The 17,110-nt window shown below is 46.0% G+C and overlaps 6 protein-coding genes across 6 annotated transcripts; 4 read left to right on the forward strand and 2 right to left on the reverse strand.

Moving 5' to 3' along the window:
* Positions 1-1,314: 1,314 nt before the first annotated feature.
* PADG_01286 (homoisocitrate dehydrogenase) lies at positions 1,315-2,628 on the forward strand (the record flags this gene model as incomplete). Its single annotated transcript, XM_010759094.1, has 4 exons — positions 1,315-1,339; positions 1,402-1,442; positions 1,539-1,708; positions 1,779-2,628. 4 exons carry the CDS (start codon positions 1,315-1,317, stop codon positions 2,626-2,628), a joined length of 1,086 nt encoding a protein of 361 aa, XP_010757396.1.
* A 377-nt stretch (positions 2,629-3,005) lies between these two features.
* PADG_01287 (uncharacterized protein) lies at positions 3,006-4,145 on the reverse strand (the record flags this gene model as incomplete). The annotated part of the gene is made up of 3 exons (XM_010759095.1): positions 3,006-3,325; positions 3,401-3,910; positions 3,986-4,145. 3 exons carry the CDS (start codon positions 4,143-4,145, stop codon positions 3,006-3,008), a joined length of 990 nt encoding a protein of 329 aa, XP_010757397.1.
* Positions 4,146-7,199: 3,054 nt separating this feature from the next.
* On the reverse strand, positions 7,200-9,566 carry PADG_01289 (uncharacterized protein; the record flags this gene model as incomplete). Its single annotated transcript, XM_010758549.1, has 1 exon — positions 7,200-9,566. One exon carries the CDS (start codon positions 9,564-9,566, stop codon positions 7,200-7,202), a length of 2,367 nt encoding a protein of 788 aa, XP_010756851.1.
* A 2,173-nt stretch (positions 9,567-11,739) lies between these two features.
* On the forward strand, positions 11,740-12,629 carry PADG_01291 (uncharacterized protein; the record flags this gene model as incomplete). The annotated part of the gene is made up of 2 exons (XM_010759096.1): positions 11,740-12,038; positions 12,128-12,629. 2 exons carry the CDS (start codon positions 11,740-11,742, stop codon positions 12,627-12,629), a joined length of 801 nt encoding a protein of 266 aa, XP_010757398.1.
* Positions 12,630-13,350: 721 nt separating this feature from the next.
* On the forward strand, positions 13,351-14,891 carry PADG_01292 (uncharacterized protein; the record flags this gene model as incomplete). Its single annotated transcript, XM_010759097.1, has 2 exons — positions 13,351-14,587; positions 14,749-14,891. 2 exons carry the CDS (start codon positions 13,351-13,353, stop codon positions 14,889-14,891), a joined length of 1,380 nt encoding a protein of 459 aa, XP_010757399.1.
* Positions 14,892-15,178: 287 nt separating this feature from the next.
* PADG_01293 (uncharacterized protein) lies at positions 15,179-16,879 on the forward strand (the record flags this gene model as incomplete). The annotated part of the gene is made up of 2 exons (XM_010758550.1): positions 15,179-15,947; positions 16,080-16,879. The coding sequence occupies 2 exons, from the start codon at positions 15,179-15,181 to the stop codon at positions 16,877-16,879; spliced, it is 1,569 nt and encodes a 522-aa protein (XP_010756852.1).
* Between the last annotated feature and the right edge of the window lie 231 nt (positions 16,880-17,110).

Here is a 17,110-nt window from a genome sequence, read left to right on the forward strand (position 1 = left end):
ATTTGGTGACGAGATAACAGCAAGCTGACGGAGGGGGAAATTGTGAAACCGGCGAAATTGTGAGGTTGAGGATGAAAAAGGGGAGAGGAGGGAGTAAGGGGAGGATGCTGCACGTGTTGGGGAATGGGTAACGTGATTGAGGGAAAACAGGAGAAGATACAGAGCACGGTGAGAGCAGAGAAATATGAAAGGACAGGATAGACGGATTTATAAAATTACATAAATGGCACACTTGCTGGCAGTTGCAGAATATTTATTTAAGATTACAACAATAGCATGTTATGTTAGGCATAAATAAGATATCTGTGATCGTCACCGGTGTTCATTATATGTCTTGCTTTTTCTCCCGCGGCGCTGCAATGGGCAATTAAAATATTATTTTGATACAACATACAACGGTATGAAGTAATTGTAAGGGGTTGGCTGTTGGGTCACATAGGAATGTGGCTTCAAGGGCGGTTACAGCATTTGGTTATTTATTTACAACTCTCCATTCGGAGCACAGGACGAATACTCCTCCAGCTCCGGGAATCGAGAAGAGATGACGAAATGCGTCTCCCTCTCATGATCACGGGCTTGCTGCAAAACATTAAATAGCAGCCAATCAACGCCTGTCCTCATTCACAGTGCTGTGTCGTAACAAAGGAGAATTAAAAAGGGAAGAAGGATCAATATGAAGGGGCAAAAACCAGCTTCAGGTGTATTGTCACGGCTGCTTCTGGAGGTTTCCTTCTTGCGATAGTTTCGGGGTCGTACCCGAATTAAGGAATACCCTCACTTCGATATTATTCGTTGGATTTTCAAGGCTCAAGGCTGTGTCGAGGGTATAAATATCTACACTTGCTCATCCGTGAATGCCTGTCTGGATCAGAAACCGGCTGAGCGTTTCAGCTGGCTGCTATGAAGGCAACGTGGAGATATATCTGCGCCGTTATTAAATATCCCTCCACACTTTCCTCAGCGAGCATTGTACTGAACGATGTCCGTAAGGGCATATCCACATTCTTCCACGGAGAATTCTCCATACAATAACCCTTGATACCATTGTTATCCGCGGTTTTATATCTCCTGGATCCGTCGACACCGTTTTATGTCCGCTTTGGGAAAAACGTTAACGAAAAAAAAAAAAATAAAAAAAAAAAAAATAAAGGGGGGGTTCAAAGAACTTGGCATAACGTCACGTGAGCACATTCAACCTGCCAAGTTTGTCACTTATATAAGCATGCCAAGCTCCGACAGCGGGACTGGCCCAAACTTTTTGTTGACTCCACTACAATTCAGGAGACAACATATTAGCAACTCAACAGCGCGACCATGGCTGCCAGAACATTGAGAATAGGTCAATTGCTCTCTATTCAACCCTGCATGTAATGAAATTGCCACACTGACAATATTATATAGGCCTCATCCCCGGCGACGGGATTGGCAGAGAGGTCATTCCGGTATGCTCATCCGCTATGATGTTGTGGCAATGACTCGCTATACCAAGAAAGGAGCCAATTGAAAGCTTTTCAAATACTGAAGAAATCCAAAAACAGGCTGGTCGAAGGCTTCTAGAAGCACTTCCCTCATCTCTGGGCCTGAAATTCTCCTTCGTTGACCTTGAGGCTGGCTTTGACACCTTCAAGAAGACGGGAGCTGCTCTCCCCGATAAAACTGTCGAGGTTCTCAAGAAGGAATGTGATGGCGCCCTGTTCGGGGCTGTCAGGTATCCATTTTAACACAATTCAATTACCTTCGCCCTGGCCTTCATCTTTTAACTGATGCCCAATACACAGTTCCCCAAGCACAAAAGTAGCGGGCTACTCCTCCCCAATCGTCGCTCTCCGCAAACGCCTTGACCTATACGCAAACGTACGGCCCGTCCGCACCACCACAGGCTCCTCCGGGACCCCAATCGACCTCGTCATTGTCCGCGAGAACACCGAAGACCTCTACGTCAAAGAGGAGAAAACCAGTGACACTCCCAATGGCAAAGTCGCAGAGGCCATCAAGCGGATCTCTGAACACGCCTCTTTCCGCATTGCCACCATGGCCGGTGACATTGCCCTACGCAGACAGAAGATCCGTGACGCAGACCCCAGCACAAAGTCCAACGCGAGGTCCAAGCCCATGGTCACCATCACCCACAAATCCAACGTCCTCAGCCAGACCGACGGGCTCTTCCGCGAGACCGCGCGACGCGCACTAGCCCAAACCCGCTTCGCTGGGACTGTCGCTGTCGAGGAGCAAATTGTCGACTCCATGGTGTACAAGCTCTTCCGCCAGCCGTCGTACTACGACGTCATCGTTGCTCCCAACTTGTACGGCGATATTCTATCTGATGGCGCTGCGGCACTTGTTGGGTCGCTGGGTCTTGTTCCCAGTGCTAATGTTGGCGACAACTTTGCCATTGGTGAACCGTGCCATGGGTCTGCGCCAGATATTGAGGGCAAGGGTATTGCGAATCCCATCGCGACGCTGAGAAGTGTCGCGCTTATGTTGGAGTTTTTGGGGGAGGAAAAGGCTGCTGCTATCATTTATAAGGCAGTTGATGCAAATCTGGATGCGGGGGCGTTTTTGTCGCCGGATTTGGGGGGAAAGGCGAAGACGGATGAGGTGCTAGAGGATGTGTTGAGGAGGTTGTAGATATAGTAGAGCATGCGATGCGAGGATATAGAAAGTTAACTTAGTTTGTGGTTGCTGAATTTTTGGGGTTATGAAACAGTTGAAAAATGGGGGAAAACCTCAAAAGAAGTCACTGGTAATTACACAAACACCAAAAGTATAGATTCAAATTTGAGCATTGCGTATGCGAAAGTCATAATCGTATTCAATCACTTTAATTTCGCTGCAACCGTAGTGTAGTGCAAGCGTATGCCCAATCTCGATGCGTTTTCCAATCTCTATTTAACCCAAGACAATCCGTATGGATCAGTACAAAAAAATTCCTCATGTGTCTCATGAGAGCGATCATCACTCGTGACTGCGTTCAAGCCGTAATTTGTCAAATACTTATATCGGACTCAATCGACGCCCTCATCGTTGTCAATATACTTATCTTTGTTTCCTCCTCCATCATCATCGTCATCATCATTATCAACATCATCGCTATCGTCGTCATCGTCACCATTGTCAACATCATCACCGCTACCACCATCATCAGCAACTCCAATCTCCTCGCCTTCCCACTCCCTACCATCACCATCCAGAAGCAATGTAAAGAGCACCACAAAATACACATCGCCAGTGCGCTTGTTCTTCAACACGTAGCGGAGTTGATGGTTTTTAACGTTAATGTATTTGGTGACTTTGATGCTGAAGCCGGGGAGTCGAAGAGAAAAATCTGCACACAGCCTCATTAGCCCACTCTCTTCTGTCCCCTTCATGGAGAAAGGCGATTATATTTCATGAAACTCACCATTAAACCCCAAATACCCATTCCCAAAATCTGCCTTATACAACCTCCCTTCCTCAAACACAAATCGCTCGCGATTCGCCTTATCCAGGAAAAACTTTCTCCTCCTCACCGCATCATCAGGAATATCCAACTTCCTCCTCACCTCCTCACCACCGCCCTCTCCGCCTTCTTGAATAACCTCTTCTTCCACCTTCAAATTCCGGCCTTCCCCAACATCACAAATCCTCAGGAAATTCCAACTCGATAACGCAGGCCCATACAAATACGGCCGATCCGCATATGCATCGCCCTCCAATCCTGGGTCGATGGTCCACTTGACAATCTTCAGCGCTTTGTTCGTGCCTGGCGGCAGGTTATGGCGGATGGGGTGGTCAAAATCGTTGCCGAAAACCAGATCTGTGCCACGCACAGCGTGTTTGGGGACTAGTGAGATGGCAATGGAGTATTGGTCGTTTCTATGGATTGGATGCGAGAAGTAGGGAGATGTGCGGGGAGAGGTGCGGGGAAGACCTGTGAGGGGGAAATCATGTCAAAAGAGAAAAGGAAGGGCGAAACGAGAGAGAGGAGTGGTTCTTTAATACGCACCTGTGAAGTCTTGGATGCGGACGCGGAGATCAATGGTTGCGTGCTCTGTTTCTATGAGGTGGGCGACGGGAGAATTGACAATGACTGGGTTGTGGGTCGAGGAGTTGTAGGTAGGGCCAGCGGTTACGGAGAGGATGTAGGCTGGAGTTTTGTTCGACATGATTCAGAGCCCCTCCCCTTTTCATAGAAGTATACAGGCAGAGTACGATACTTCTGTGGATGTAACCAGTTAGACTCCTCTGGGATCATAGATCAGAGACGGTGAAATTGTGTTGATTTGACGCTGCAATGTCGGAATCCGTGGAAGAAATTGAACTTAATCAGTCAAAGGCTATTATTCACTCTTTCTTCTGGTTCCTGATACGCGCTTTTCAATATCACGGCGAATTCCATTCTCTTAAGCTAGTCTTCCAAGAAACCCTTTGATGATATCAGATTTTATATCAAGGAAACGCGCCCTTGATGACGACCTCGGTGTAAAATGCGGCAACCCGTCCATCCTGGTAAATAAGTAAAAACACAAAATCTCGTTGCTAGATTTAGGATTAGGATTTTTCATTGGGGAGTCGGTTACCAGCTAAACACAGATGCCGCCAGCCGGAGAGTCGTCAGATGGTGGTTGTATAGTGTCTTGTCTAAGGTCGGTCGCAGGTTTGTCATCAGCTTTTACTTGATGACACAAACGATGGCTCAGCAGCTCAACTGTCCCGCTCGCGAATAGGGGCAGAGAAGCGGGGGTGAAAATCTTCTCCCAGAAACCTTTCACATAAATACCAACTTTAATAGAACTATGTATAAAGCCTGCAGAATTCCTCTACTCTCTCTTTGCTTTCCATTTTCACATGAATAGCACCGACAGAATAGTTGCCCCGCGTCAACAGTGAGAAGAATGGGCCCTGATATTATTTCATAACATGTAAGAACAAACTCGCAGAACCACTGATAGAAAGGGAACCATCGTTACTACTTATGTACAAGTTCCATGTTTGCCTGCTTAGATATATCTCAGATTGAACTTGGCCAGACCACAAAATCCAAAATCTAGCCCCTCGGCCAGAAGCTAACTAAACCAACCCCGCCTGATCACCATTTAACAGATCCCCGTCTCCCCCAACCTCATACTTATCCGAACTGCCAGATGATATGTGTCCAACCGCCAGGTGGCGTGCCGGCGCCGTCCGCTCAACCTGGCATCAACAATGCATGGCTTCCACCAGCTAGGCGACGTGTAGATCATGGGATATCTTTTTGCTTTCACAGCTAGTGACGAAATCATAGATCCACGACACCATCGCAGATGCACTGAGCTCGTAGCATTGGGATCCATTCGCGTTGCTTTCGATATCCAACATGCCAGGCAAAGTTATGCCGTTGCTGGTCAACCCCCCCCCCCCCCCCCCCTCCAAAAGCTCTAGGAAGTGTGCAGTTTGTGCTGCACCAATGGCTGAATCTGGGTGCGCGAACTGATATCCAGCACGAATAAAACCTGCCTTTGTTGCACTCGTGTAGTGAATGCTGAAGGAAGGGTCGGTGTAGGTTTGCGGTGTTATGACCGTTGGAGGAGAGAATTGAATGGAAAGAGGTGGAGGATGGACGTATGGATTCACCCTGATGATAAAACGAGCTCCGTATTTATGTGAGCTTGCGAAATCGACATATTGTTACCAAATAGGAGATATTTAATCCTTGGACAGCGGCGTTAGCCACGACTACTGAGGCTACTAGTGCAGCGAGTGTGAGTTTCATGGATCGCAAAGTCGATCAGATATGCTGTGGTTTTAATTATCTTAAACCGGATAATGTCAGGAATTATAATCGGCTGGCAATCAAATTAGATCTTGACGAACGGAGCGGTGGTTATGAGCTGCATTTTATATCACAGTTCATCAACCGGCCGTAGGCCGTTCGGCGTCCATGTTTTGGTCCATTTAAGGTGTGATTCTAATAGACCAACCCTCACTAGAACAAGGCGGCAGTCCTGGATTCGACAAGTCCTTTGTGAAATTTGTCGCAAGAGTTCATTATACTCCTTACCAACAACAAGCATTGTTGTTGTGAGTAGTCACGATAGGATTTCCCAGCGGGATCCTGTAATAACATCCCCTTTTTATACATCAAACCAGCGGCGGACGGCTCCCTCTTTCGGCCTGGGATCCCTTCCTTAAGCATGTGAAGGGACAGGTGTTTGGAAGCATGATATATGATGTAAACTTGTTTAAAGAGGTGATTAGCATTGATTAGAATGGCCCTTCTCATATGAGAAATTGCGGTAATTTCAAGGTCCAGAGTTGGGGCAATGCGAGTGATGTTCTGGCTCAAATTGCCGTGGCCACTAAAACGTCATCAAATCACCCTAACTTTTATTTCCAAACAGCGGATCAATGAAGGCGACCACTCTATGAACAGTGTGGAGTAATTCCTTACCGTGCTTGGTGTGGTCTGTGAGTTCAAACTAGCAACCTTTGCAATATGGGTTGCATGGTTAAATTATGACGACCAGCCACCTAAAAATTGTATTTAAGTTGAGATTTGTTGCCCTTGCGTCTGTTTCTTCTCCTTCCAAATGTATCAATAAATCAATCAGCAATTGAATGATAACAATACGACAGTCGTGATCGTTAGGGTCATGGTTCGGAATCCATGCATACGGGTGTGGCTTTCTTGGCCTGCGGGGTGCATTAGCTCTGTAGAGACATTCAACCACCGTCTTTTCTTGTTTCGACCACGATCATCTTCATGCAATTTCAAACCTCGAGTGACTAAATTAAAGGCAATGAATGGGATTGACGGGGTTTTATCAGGGATCGCGGACCGGGTATTGTATCAACATCCATTCAGCCTCGCCATTTCGACCCATTAGCAGAAGTCAGCTCTGCCGATTTCAATGCTGCGACCCTTGAATCAATATTCCTGTGAAAACGGGGTGTCGAATTTCTGGCGTCTGCGAACGCAAGAGGAAACCCCATTTGATAATTTCCCCAGCAAAACCAAGGCTGAAAACTTGGGAATGTTATCATATTGTACAACATCTGTCTGCCAAATCTCCTCGAGTATCCAAAAGTATAAAGAAGAAACAGTATAGTATTGCAAAAGGACCATGAAGATATATGACCCCAAAAAGGTGTGTAGATAGCAAACATCCAAAGAGCAAACATAAGAGAGATCCACAACGAATGTAACTTCGCATGAGCGATGTAGAGTGCCACGGCACGACCTACCCGCGATTCCCGATTCCTGAATCCTCCAAGGCATCTCCACCCTCCTCCTCCTCCTCTTCTTCCAAAATCCCAATCCCAGAATCCGGTCGCCGTCTCTTCCTCTTATCCCCTCTGTAGACCTCCACGTTCACAAACCTATCGCATGACGGCGTAATGGGTTCGCTCCCAATCGGTGCAAATCCACTATTGTTAATCGTGGTGCGAACTTCGCTATCGTTCTGTCCGCTCTGGTGGTCCTTAGGACTATCAATGCCACCATACAAAGCAGACATCCCATTTTCCCACTCCATGAGTTCCCTGACAGTTCCGCTGGCTCTTTCTCGCGCGGTGTGGATTTTTTCTTTCGAGAACAGCTTTTGCAGGGAGTTCAATCGGGACTGCAAACGAGCCTTGTCTACACGAAGCGTTTCGATATCTGATTGGGTTTCATTGAGCGCGTTGGTGATTAATGAGATGCGAACGTTCATGGCTCCTAGCTGTTTATCGTGATTTTGCGATTGGGAAGCAATGGCTTGGTCATGCTCGGATTTCAGTTGTTGTATCTTCGATTCAAGAGATGATAGCTCTGCGGTACGCTTGTCCAGAAGTTTTTGCATCTTTTCACGGATTCGTTGTTGATCGATTATGTTCTGTTCCAATTTGGCAATATCCTCCTTCGCCCGCATATTCTCACTATGTAAGTTTGAGTTTGCGTTTTCTAGCTCGGCGACTTTTTGCATGGAGGCGATTGTGTCGTCTTCAAGTTTCATATTTAGCTCTTCTAGGATTTTGAGATCGGCTCTGTAACTTGCAATTGCACTATTGAGGCGGACTTTATCCGTTTCCAGGACATTGATTTCTTGCCCCAGTTTCTGCATCTTCATCCGAATATGCATCATGTCTTCTGCCATGGAGTCGCTAACTTCTTCGAGATTCTTGTTCTTTTTGTTCGATTGCTCCAAACGATGCAATGTCATATTGAACTGGTTCCGCAAGGCAGCTTCTCGATTTTCGCAACCAGTAACCTGTTCGTGGATCAATGCAAGATTCTGGACTAAGTTGTTAATCCGCTCTACAAGTGCATCGATAATTTCTTTCCAGTTCATTAAATCTCCATTTGCTGTTTCACCAGGAACAGCTCGTTCGAGTTCGATTCTGGCTTGGCGAAAGCGAACGCTCATATTTGACAGTATTTCAGATGCACTGGCACCATCAAACCCGTGGCCGGAGAGGCCTTTAGCTACACTTTCGAGTTTTCCAATAGCCTTTGATTCTCGAGACAAAATCTTGCGTAGCGTACTGACGATTTGAGGTAAGAAATTTGGTGGAGGGGAAGCTGAACGGTTTGGAGGGCTCTCTGCTTGAGAGCCATTTCCTCTATCCACATTATTGGATCCCAAAAGAGAAGACCAATCTCTGAAAAGTGCACGTTTCTCTTGTCTCACATTGTGGAGTTGGGCAGATAGAGCGTTGTTCTCTGCATCTTGCTCTGTATCTTGTCGAGCGATTTGAGTCCATGCATCTGAAGTACGCCGGCGATTTGAGGACAGTCGCGACGAAACTGGGCTTGACGAAGCGGTGAGCATGTCATTGTCCATCATCGTAATGTCGTCACCAACAAATATCATCTCTTCATCCTCATTTGCAGGCGGGGATATTGACAGACTTTCCGCACGTGCTGAATCCTCATACTTCTTCAACAAGGTCTCCAATTCCGCAATCCGATGTCTTGCCTCGGACAGCTCCCTAATTCTCTCCGGAGTGTACGGGACGCTGTCATCTTGTGCTTCAGTCTTCACTTCACGTAAGGCGCTTAATTCTCGCCTCAGATTCATCAGCTCTTCTTCCTTTGCCCTTTCCTCCCTTTCCTTCTTTTTCTTTCTCTCATTGATGTTGTTCATTTCTTCACTAAGCCCAAACCGTGCAATGCGCCGTCTAGCTCTGGCATTAAGGATTGCGCTGCAGGATAAAAACTGGAACGTTTGGGCTTCGGTCGGTAGTTCCGGCAACTCATATTTTACCCCATTGTTGTCGGTTCGCCAGTTAGGTTCTGAGCAGCGACGACGAGTCCTTTTAGCGCTAGGTTCTTTTATTGATGGAGAATTCTCAGATACAAGTCTTGTCCGCTTAATCGCCGGTGTTAAACCAGTTGACAGGTTGCTGTCTATATTGCTAGACAGTTGTTGTATTGGGAGGCCAGAATCAGAAAATCTGACCTTTTTCGATATTTTCCCTATTCTGGTGGGTGTTCGAGGTTCCATGAGAGAAGATCGCGACGGCAAAATGCTTTCGGGATTATTTTCTATCCGTCCGCTACTCTCCATCGACGCTGTATACGATCCGTGATCAGGCTTGCTGAATGACCTCTTATTTCTGGTTCCCATCCTGATGTGCAGCTGCAACAAGTAAGACCTGTCAGAATTTCACAGCAGTATGATGACTTATACGATCTGATGCTGCAGAAATTAGTAAATTGGCCATAACGCGTGAAAAAAAGCTCCATTTCAACGTGTGTACCGGGAAAGAGATGACGACAAAACAACATTGACTCCGGATAAAATGTGAACCATGTAACATCGCTGGGCACATTTTCGAAAGATATCCCCAAAAACAAGACTTCGTAACCCCACTTACCCTGTTTCAAATTATTATTTATGTTTTCCAGAGATTGCAATGTACAACCAGGGGCTTGTGGTAACAGGTGCAAGCTGGAATATCGAAGTATCTGAAATGACAAGCTTGTGTCACTATTTGCAGACGAGGACGCGCAGAGTCAACTGCCCACTGAAGGGGAATCAAAGGAATTGTTTATTTTCGGCTGCAGTGCTGCTGGCACTTCGTGGAACACGCTGAATATATGTTCTGGGTAGGCCGCCAGCTCATCCCCCAACCGGGAAAATCAAAACAAAAACCCACTATTAGTTAGTCGAGCGGGACGGATAACTGATTGATAGATAGGAAATGACCTCAAGCTGGCCGAGCTCACGCGTCTTTCGACATCTTTTAGACAAATCCACGCGTGGTTGAGAGGCTTTCAGCTGGCGGCAAATCATCAATATGGAGCAAATACGGAGTAAATCAAGGTTTGTTGTTGGTGGTTCAAGAATTGCCCCCATTGGGTTAGAGGTAAACAACATACCCAAACGGGACAAACCAACCACTTCACAACGCGCTCCCCGTTGACGTATTTATCCATTTCTTCTGTCGAATGGTGGCCTGCCTCATTACTCAGAATATATGACACAGCCAATAAATGGCCCATTACGACAGAGGCCATTTTGACAGGGCTCGGCTGTGAGCTCACCACGAGTGTGCAAGTATCACATGTCACCCAAGACTTAATCAGGCTGAAGGAATCAGAGGATGGTTTACTTTGAGGGTAATGTCAACTGGAAAATGCCGGCCGGTGTTTACAAGAATACGGATATATGCACTTAGCAAAATTATCAATGCCAAAATACCAAGCAAGTTCATTTCTTGGAGTTCCGTTGGTTATAGCCATGGGAGGAGAAAAGTTGGTAATCTTGATATTGCACTAGATCATTCCAGTGTTTGTGGGAAATGCACATTCAAAATGATACATGTGATTGATTCAGCTATATATCAACTGCCTGGCGAGTCCCATATTCCAGAAATGTTCGCACATATTGCATTCTAAGTTTCGTATCCCAAAGACCGGGGTTTTAGTGACATCGCTCCAGATTATGCCAAGTATGCATGCGTACCTACAAGGCTCGCCCCTGTTCAGTGCTTCTAACATATAAGTATTCCCCACCACGTTCAATCAAAGAAAGCCAAAGAAAGGCGACAGGCCCGAGTGCTCAGGACAGATAAATTTAGTCGAAATGAAGTTGTAATTGTTAATCGGGCTACCCACTGAGAGACATGCAGACGAGGACTTCAGTTTATTTGCGTTGTAGTCCGAATTAATTGACAAGCCTGTTCAAAAAATAAGAAGGTATTGGGCATGTGCAAGTGACTTCGAATTTCAGCATCCGACAAAAAAAATGAAATGGATAGTTAGTTATACCGTGGATGGATTTGGTAATGGAGGTTTAACGTTTAAGGGGTCTTGGAAGAAACCTGTCGGGGGTAGCCGCCCCACCTCACGTGATATACGCTTATATTAGTTAGCTTAGCTAATTGCCTCGCACCAAATGGAAGAACCAACCAACCTGGCTGCGTGGTCACATGACCCCCAGAGTCCAGTGCTTTGCCCGACCCTTGGCAGCCGAGGCTCGTTTTCCGCTTGGATTGAAGGAGAATAATCTTCTATCTCCCATTCAAGCAACTAATTGATGACGATAATATTTCTAACCTGGGAATACGCATCGGCTAATCAATAATGGGCATTGTATCCTTACCTTCATATATAGGCTCAGGTAGAACTAGCTAGAATCTCAAGAGTTTCTCGTTTACCTGACAATTCTGCACACGCATTTTACACTTCCTCTCAGCGTTCTCATGATACCCACACTATTATGATTATTACACTTTGAATAATCTTTCTAGTTTTTATCAACCAGTTATCCTTTAGCCGCCCCTTACTTCCCAACCATGGCATCACCCCTCTTCACGGTCCAGAAGTCAGAGGGTGTGATAACATGCACCCAGCCGCAGGATGCCGTATACTTACTGACCTTCAATTTTCAGCCGGATAACCGTTTAACAGAAGATTTCTGTCAGGCTATGCTCCTGGCTCTGGACATCATCCACTTCAAGTATCCTCCCGGAGTCTTCATTACCACCTCCGCCATCCAGAAATTCTACAGCAATGGCTTAGATCTTGAAAAAGCCGTTGCGACAAAGGGCTTCTTCGAAAACCAGCTTTTCGCCCTATTCAAGCGGCTTTTAACGTGAGTTGGATAATGTTGCAATACCCTTTGGTCTCTCTTTTCATCCCTGAAAAGCCTATTAGCTAATAATACTTGGGAACTACCTTTAGTTACCCCCTTCCTACCGTTGCCTTAATAAATGGCCATGCCTTTGCCGGGGGTTTCATGACGGCCATGTACCACGACTACCGCATCTTTAACCCTTCGCGCGGCTTTCTATGCCTAAACGAGATCAACTTCGGCGCCGCCCTCAAGCCCGCCATGTGCTCTATCTTCCGAGAGAAAATCGCAAACCCGCTCACATTCCGAAGCATAGTGCTTGAGGGACACCGGTTTGGCGGCAAGGAAGCGCTCGAGCACGGCATCGTCGATGGCCTCGGTGGTCTAGATGAGGCGCTGGCGTTGATTGAGAAGAGAAAATTAACGACCATGCCCGTTTCCGGGGTTTATGGATTAATGAGGAGAGAGATGTTTAAGGAGACTTATGCGATTCTGCAGAATTGTGGGAATGATCATGCGGAGGCGCAGAGGGAAGCGGAGAAGGATTTGAGGGAGAAGGAGGGTGGAATGAAGCGGGTAGAGGAGTGGGAGCGGAAAGGGTCGAAGCTGTGAGGTTAGATGAATGGGTTTGTTGTAGGAACATGTTTATGAATGCATGTACAGCACATATTTTTTTTTTTTTGCCCTGTGGAGCTGGCGGACTATTTTGCATATGTACGGAGCAGTTTTTGTTTCCTTTTTCTAGACGTGTATGGAATTGGATTGCATAGACACTGAAACACATATTGATATGGTCAACAAATGTGTTGCTTGCGGGTTGATTCTTTACCCTAGGAATTTGATCAGAATTGGTGGAGGTTTTCTCTGATTGCAAGCAAATACTAGAAAAGGGGATATGAGATGCCTCTGGAGCTGATTATGCCTTGAATTCAGTTGCTTGAATAGTTAACTATTATTATAGTGGAGTGTAATTTACATAGTGTTGCCATTGAGAATTTATTCCTGTGAATCAATCAAGCCAGCGCTTAATTTTATTTGAAGCAACCATTGAGTGATGTCATCAGCGAACTTCTCACCCCTCTTCAAATATCATCTTAGCAGCTATCCGACAGCTCATGTTCTTCAACATCGAACATCCTCAGCAATATTCGATAACTTCGTATAGCAAGGTGACAACTCACACTGTTATCGCTGTAGTGGATAACTGGAGTTTACTTTGGTCCTAAATTCAAACTCGATAACGTTACCCTCTCAAGTTCAACTTCATATTCAGGAGGCGGGGTGATTCCCAAATCTTTCTCCTTTATCTGATCGTCACCCAAATACAACAGAAATGGACACAAAAACATGCACATCTCCTGAGAATGTCGCCCACTTTGCACTTTTACCTTCAGAGATCCTTTATATGATTCTATTTCTCCTCCCACCCCCCAGTCTGGCGGCAATGTCTGCAACTTGCCACCGTCTCCGCAAACACACCCAGAATGACAATATTTGGATGAATCTGGTGAACTCAAACATCCCGAGGCCGCTCAGCAGCTCTGCCCCATTTAATTCATGGAGAAAACTATACATATCCCAATATCCAATGTGGTTCTTAGTGCGCAATAAGATTTGGTTTTCCAATCAGAAAGACACGGGGAATCTTATAATGACGAGATACAACCCGTACAGGTCAATGATTGAAGGTTTCCGTGTCGTTGCGCGACACAGCTTCCGCCAATTCGAGCAATGGTCTAAGGATCCGACAGTTCTTATTCACTCTTTCAATCCGGAGGTAACCTTGCTGATGGATGATCCTGTGGTTGAACTCTTCAATTTTATCGTATCGCCTAACAGGCACTACAGTAAATATTCATTGGGGGAGATAAACATAGCCAGGCATTACCCTGAATACCGCATGGTCACCAATTTTATGCTATGTGCTAGGATACCTCATGAGGACCAAGAGGATACTCAAAAAAATGTTTGGCCGCCGCGAATTATACCATCTGATGAACGGGTAGATGTCTCAGAAGAGCTGTCGTCGTCGTGGGAGCGAGAGCCTGAGAGACCGCGGACATATGAAGACATTTGTCTGTCAACTTTTAAACTGAGGCGATGGGCACAGATTGGCCACCTTGGGATTGCATATCAAGAAGGGGCTTCTAGACGTGGGGTAACCACGTTTGCCACGTTGCAGCCAGAGCTGTATACACCCACTCCAGAGAAGCCTTACCGGGGTGTATGGGTGGGAGATTATTCTGGCCATGGATCCGAATTCCTTCTGGTGATGCAGAGGGATGGCCCGGTCATAGATTTCCTGGATGATGAACACCCGGACACGGAGGACAAGTCGTCAATCTCCACATCTTCCTCGACGGAAGGCCCGTCCCCGTCTTCTCCTCCGCGACAAAGGTTGGAAGCGGTAAAGTTAACTGGCGACACAAACGTCCCTCGGGGAGAAATATCGTTTCTGTCAGAGGATATTGGAGCGGGAGGATTAATTAGAGTCGCTGATGAGGATTTGTTTAAGGGCGCAAGAGTCGTGCGTGCTCAGGGGCATATCGCGTGGACAAACTTTAGAGATGGTGAGTCTGCCCTCTCCCCGTTTCCTTCCATATTTTATTATTTACATTGTTTGCATTTCCGCTGCTCCTTCTCTTCCAATAGCAGCTTCGGTGGGGAATGCTTTTAAACATGTACACGTGAGTGTGTTTAAATATTAACTTGGTATTTCTCTCTTTTCCAGACAAGTTTATTCCGGCACAGTTATTTCTTATCTCGAACGACTGCATGGCACTTTTCTGGGAAGAGCTGAAGCATATATCATACTATCGGCGAGTTGACGTCGATGAGCTTGTGTATCACGAATTTGGTTTACATCACCTCTGATACTGATAATAATATCCCCTTTTTACGCTTGTATGGAACCGCCTGTCATTGACCTCTTTCAAGCCGGCGACGATGTGAAAGAAATGTCCGAGAGATAAACCCTTATCTGACTCCAATGTACTCGAATTGATCGCTTTTCATTGTTGTATCCCCCGGCCCGCAGGTTATGTTTGTTCTGCAGGTTTTTCAAATCTCTGCCTCGAAACGCCATTAATAAGGTGGATTTCATATCTCTTTCTCCATTATCTTGATGGATCGATATTTAGCTATTTCAGCTCTTCTACGCAATGGAGGATGAGAATGGTGGTACCACACCTGCTTGCCCCGTTGACATCGAAACTCTCAATGCCCTCATGTATAACCAGCTTCGGAAGGGTGATGGAAGAACAGATATTCCCCTTCGTCCACCTCGCATTCCTTCTGGTTTGGATTCTATCGCCAAGCTACTTGCATCTCAAGCCAATGGCGATATGGTAGCCACTGCTGTACAAATTGACGAACCACACCAGGAAGTTATTCTATCTATATCTTCAAACAACTTGATCCAAGTAGAGACACTGGGTTATATACGTCATGTATTTCTCCAACTTCAAAAAGTTGCTATTGCACGCCATAAACATGATATACGGATCCAGAAAAAGGACGGTTTATATCTGGGTTGTCTCATACGGGCGAGGAGTAAAAATGAGCTTACTCCTCTACAGAGTCAAATCAGAAATGTCCATCGTGCTGTCTATATGTTCGCTTTTGATAGTCTGATACGGCGAATTCTAAAACCATTGGGTGCGGACTCGAGCGGCTTAGTGCAGCTCTATAAGTGTACTCAGGATGTTGTCACGGTGATAACGTATGCAACCAGGCCACTCCTGCTTACTATACGGTGCCTTTTAAAATGGGTAGCCCAAAATGTCCTTCAGCGTGGGAAAGAGACCTTAAACAATAGTCGGGTGTTGTCGTTGTTCCTCTGCGCTATGCATCTTCTGGTCGACGCCGTCAAACAGCTATCGGAAAATTATTACATGCGGCGGGAATTGTCGTACATTGGTCAAGATACAGGTATGTTTATGGTGTATCTACCTTCATGGCTTAATACCATTTTCAATTGCGCTTCTGTTATGTTAAAATCTTGTCCAACTACTCTCTATTCATCATATCAAATCGAAAGTTGTCACTCATGGAATGCAATAGGTTTCGACATATATGACTATCTTAGAAACGTCATTTCCATTCCCCGCTCTATTGAAATCCTTGTTCGGTACGCTAGATCCCGAATATACAGCTCCTTTTTTATTGACAAAAGGCTACGGGTGAACATCGTCCAAACACTGGAGCGCTCGTTCACCCTGCCGTCCACTTTAACCGCCTGGAACACCGTCGCTCAGAAAGCATCTCATGTTGCGAACATCCCAATACCCAGATCTATGAGGCTCTCTGGCAGTGTTGATTCTAGAATCGGCTCCAGGAAATCTGAGGTCAAGCATCGCATTCACCCCGAATGTGCCATTGCTCTCCATTTTCTTCTCAATCGAATCCAGAACAGGGGTATTATGAATACCAACACCATTCGGAATTCCTCCCGCCAAAAATACATACCTCCCGTCAGTTTCATTGGGACTAGCACCCACGTCTGCAATATGTGTTTCTACTTTTTAGAGAGCTTGATACCTGCCACTAGAGTTATTTTCCGGGTGACTAGATCGCGGATGGATATATTTCCATGGGGTTTCCCTGTTGTGTCGGAGGAGGGAAAGGATTTTGAAGGGATCATAATGACGGCCAAGGAAAAGAGTAGGGTGGATAGGATGAAGGATCGTATTGCGGAGGAAATGTTTAGGAGGGTAAGCAGGGATTATATGTCTATATTGGTCTTAAAGGACGAAAGGGGGCATGGTGCGGGAGGGGGAAAGAGGAAGAGAGAAGATGACGAGGAGAGTGGACGGGAAGGGGATCGTGTAAAGAGAGGGAGAGAGGGAGAGGGGTCGGCCTAAGTGTAAGGTAGTGGTGGTGGTGGGAGAAGATGAATTGAACTCCGTTCTTGTGTAATCATGCTATTTTTATAGTGGAATTTTCAGAACTTGTTTTCGATGTTCGATAAGAATAACTATGCTGCTTCTACTTATTTTCGACAATCCTTCCACGTCCCCCTCATCATACACACTTCTTCTTTTCTAATTTATTTTCCTCCGTTGGAAGTTGGTCACCTACCTAGGACATAGGGG

Source organism: Paracoccidioides brasiliensis (genome assembly GCF_000150735.1).
Source record: "Paracoccidioides brasiliensis Pb18 unplaced genomic scaffold supercont2.2, whole genome shotgun sequence".
Taxonomy (NCBI): Eukaryota; Fungi; Ascomycota; class Eurotiomycetes; order Onygenales; family Ajellomycetaceae; genus Paracoccidioides; species Paracoccidioides brasiliensis.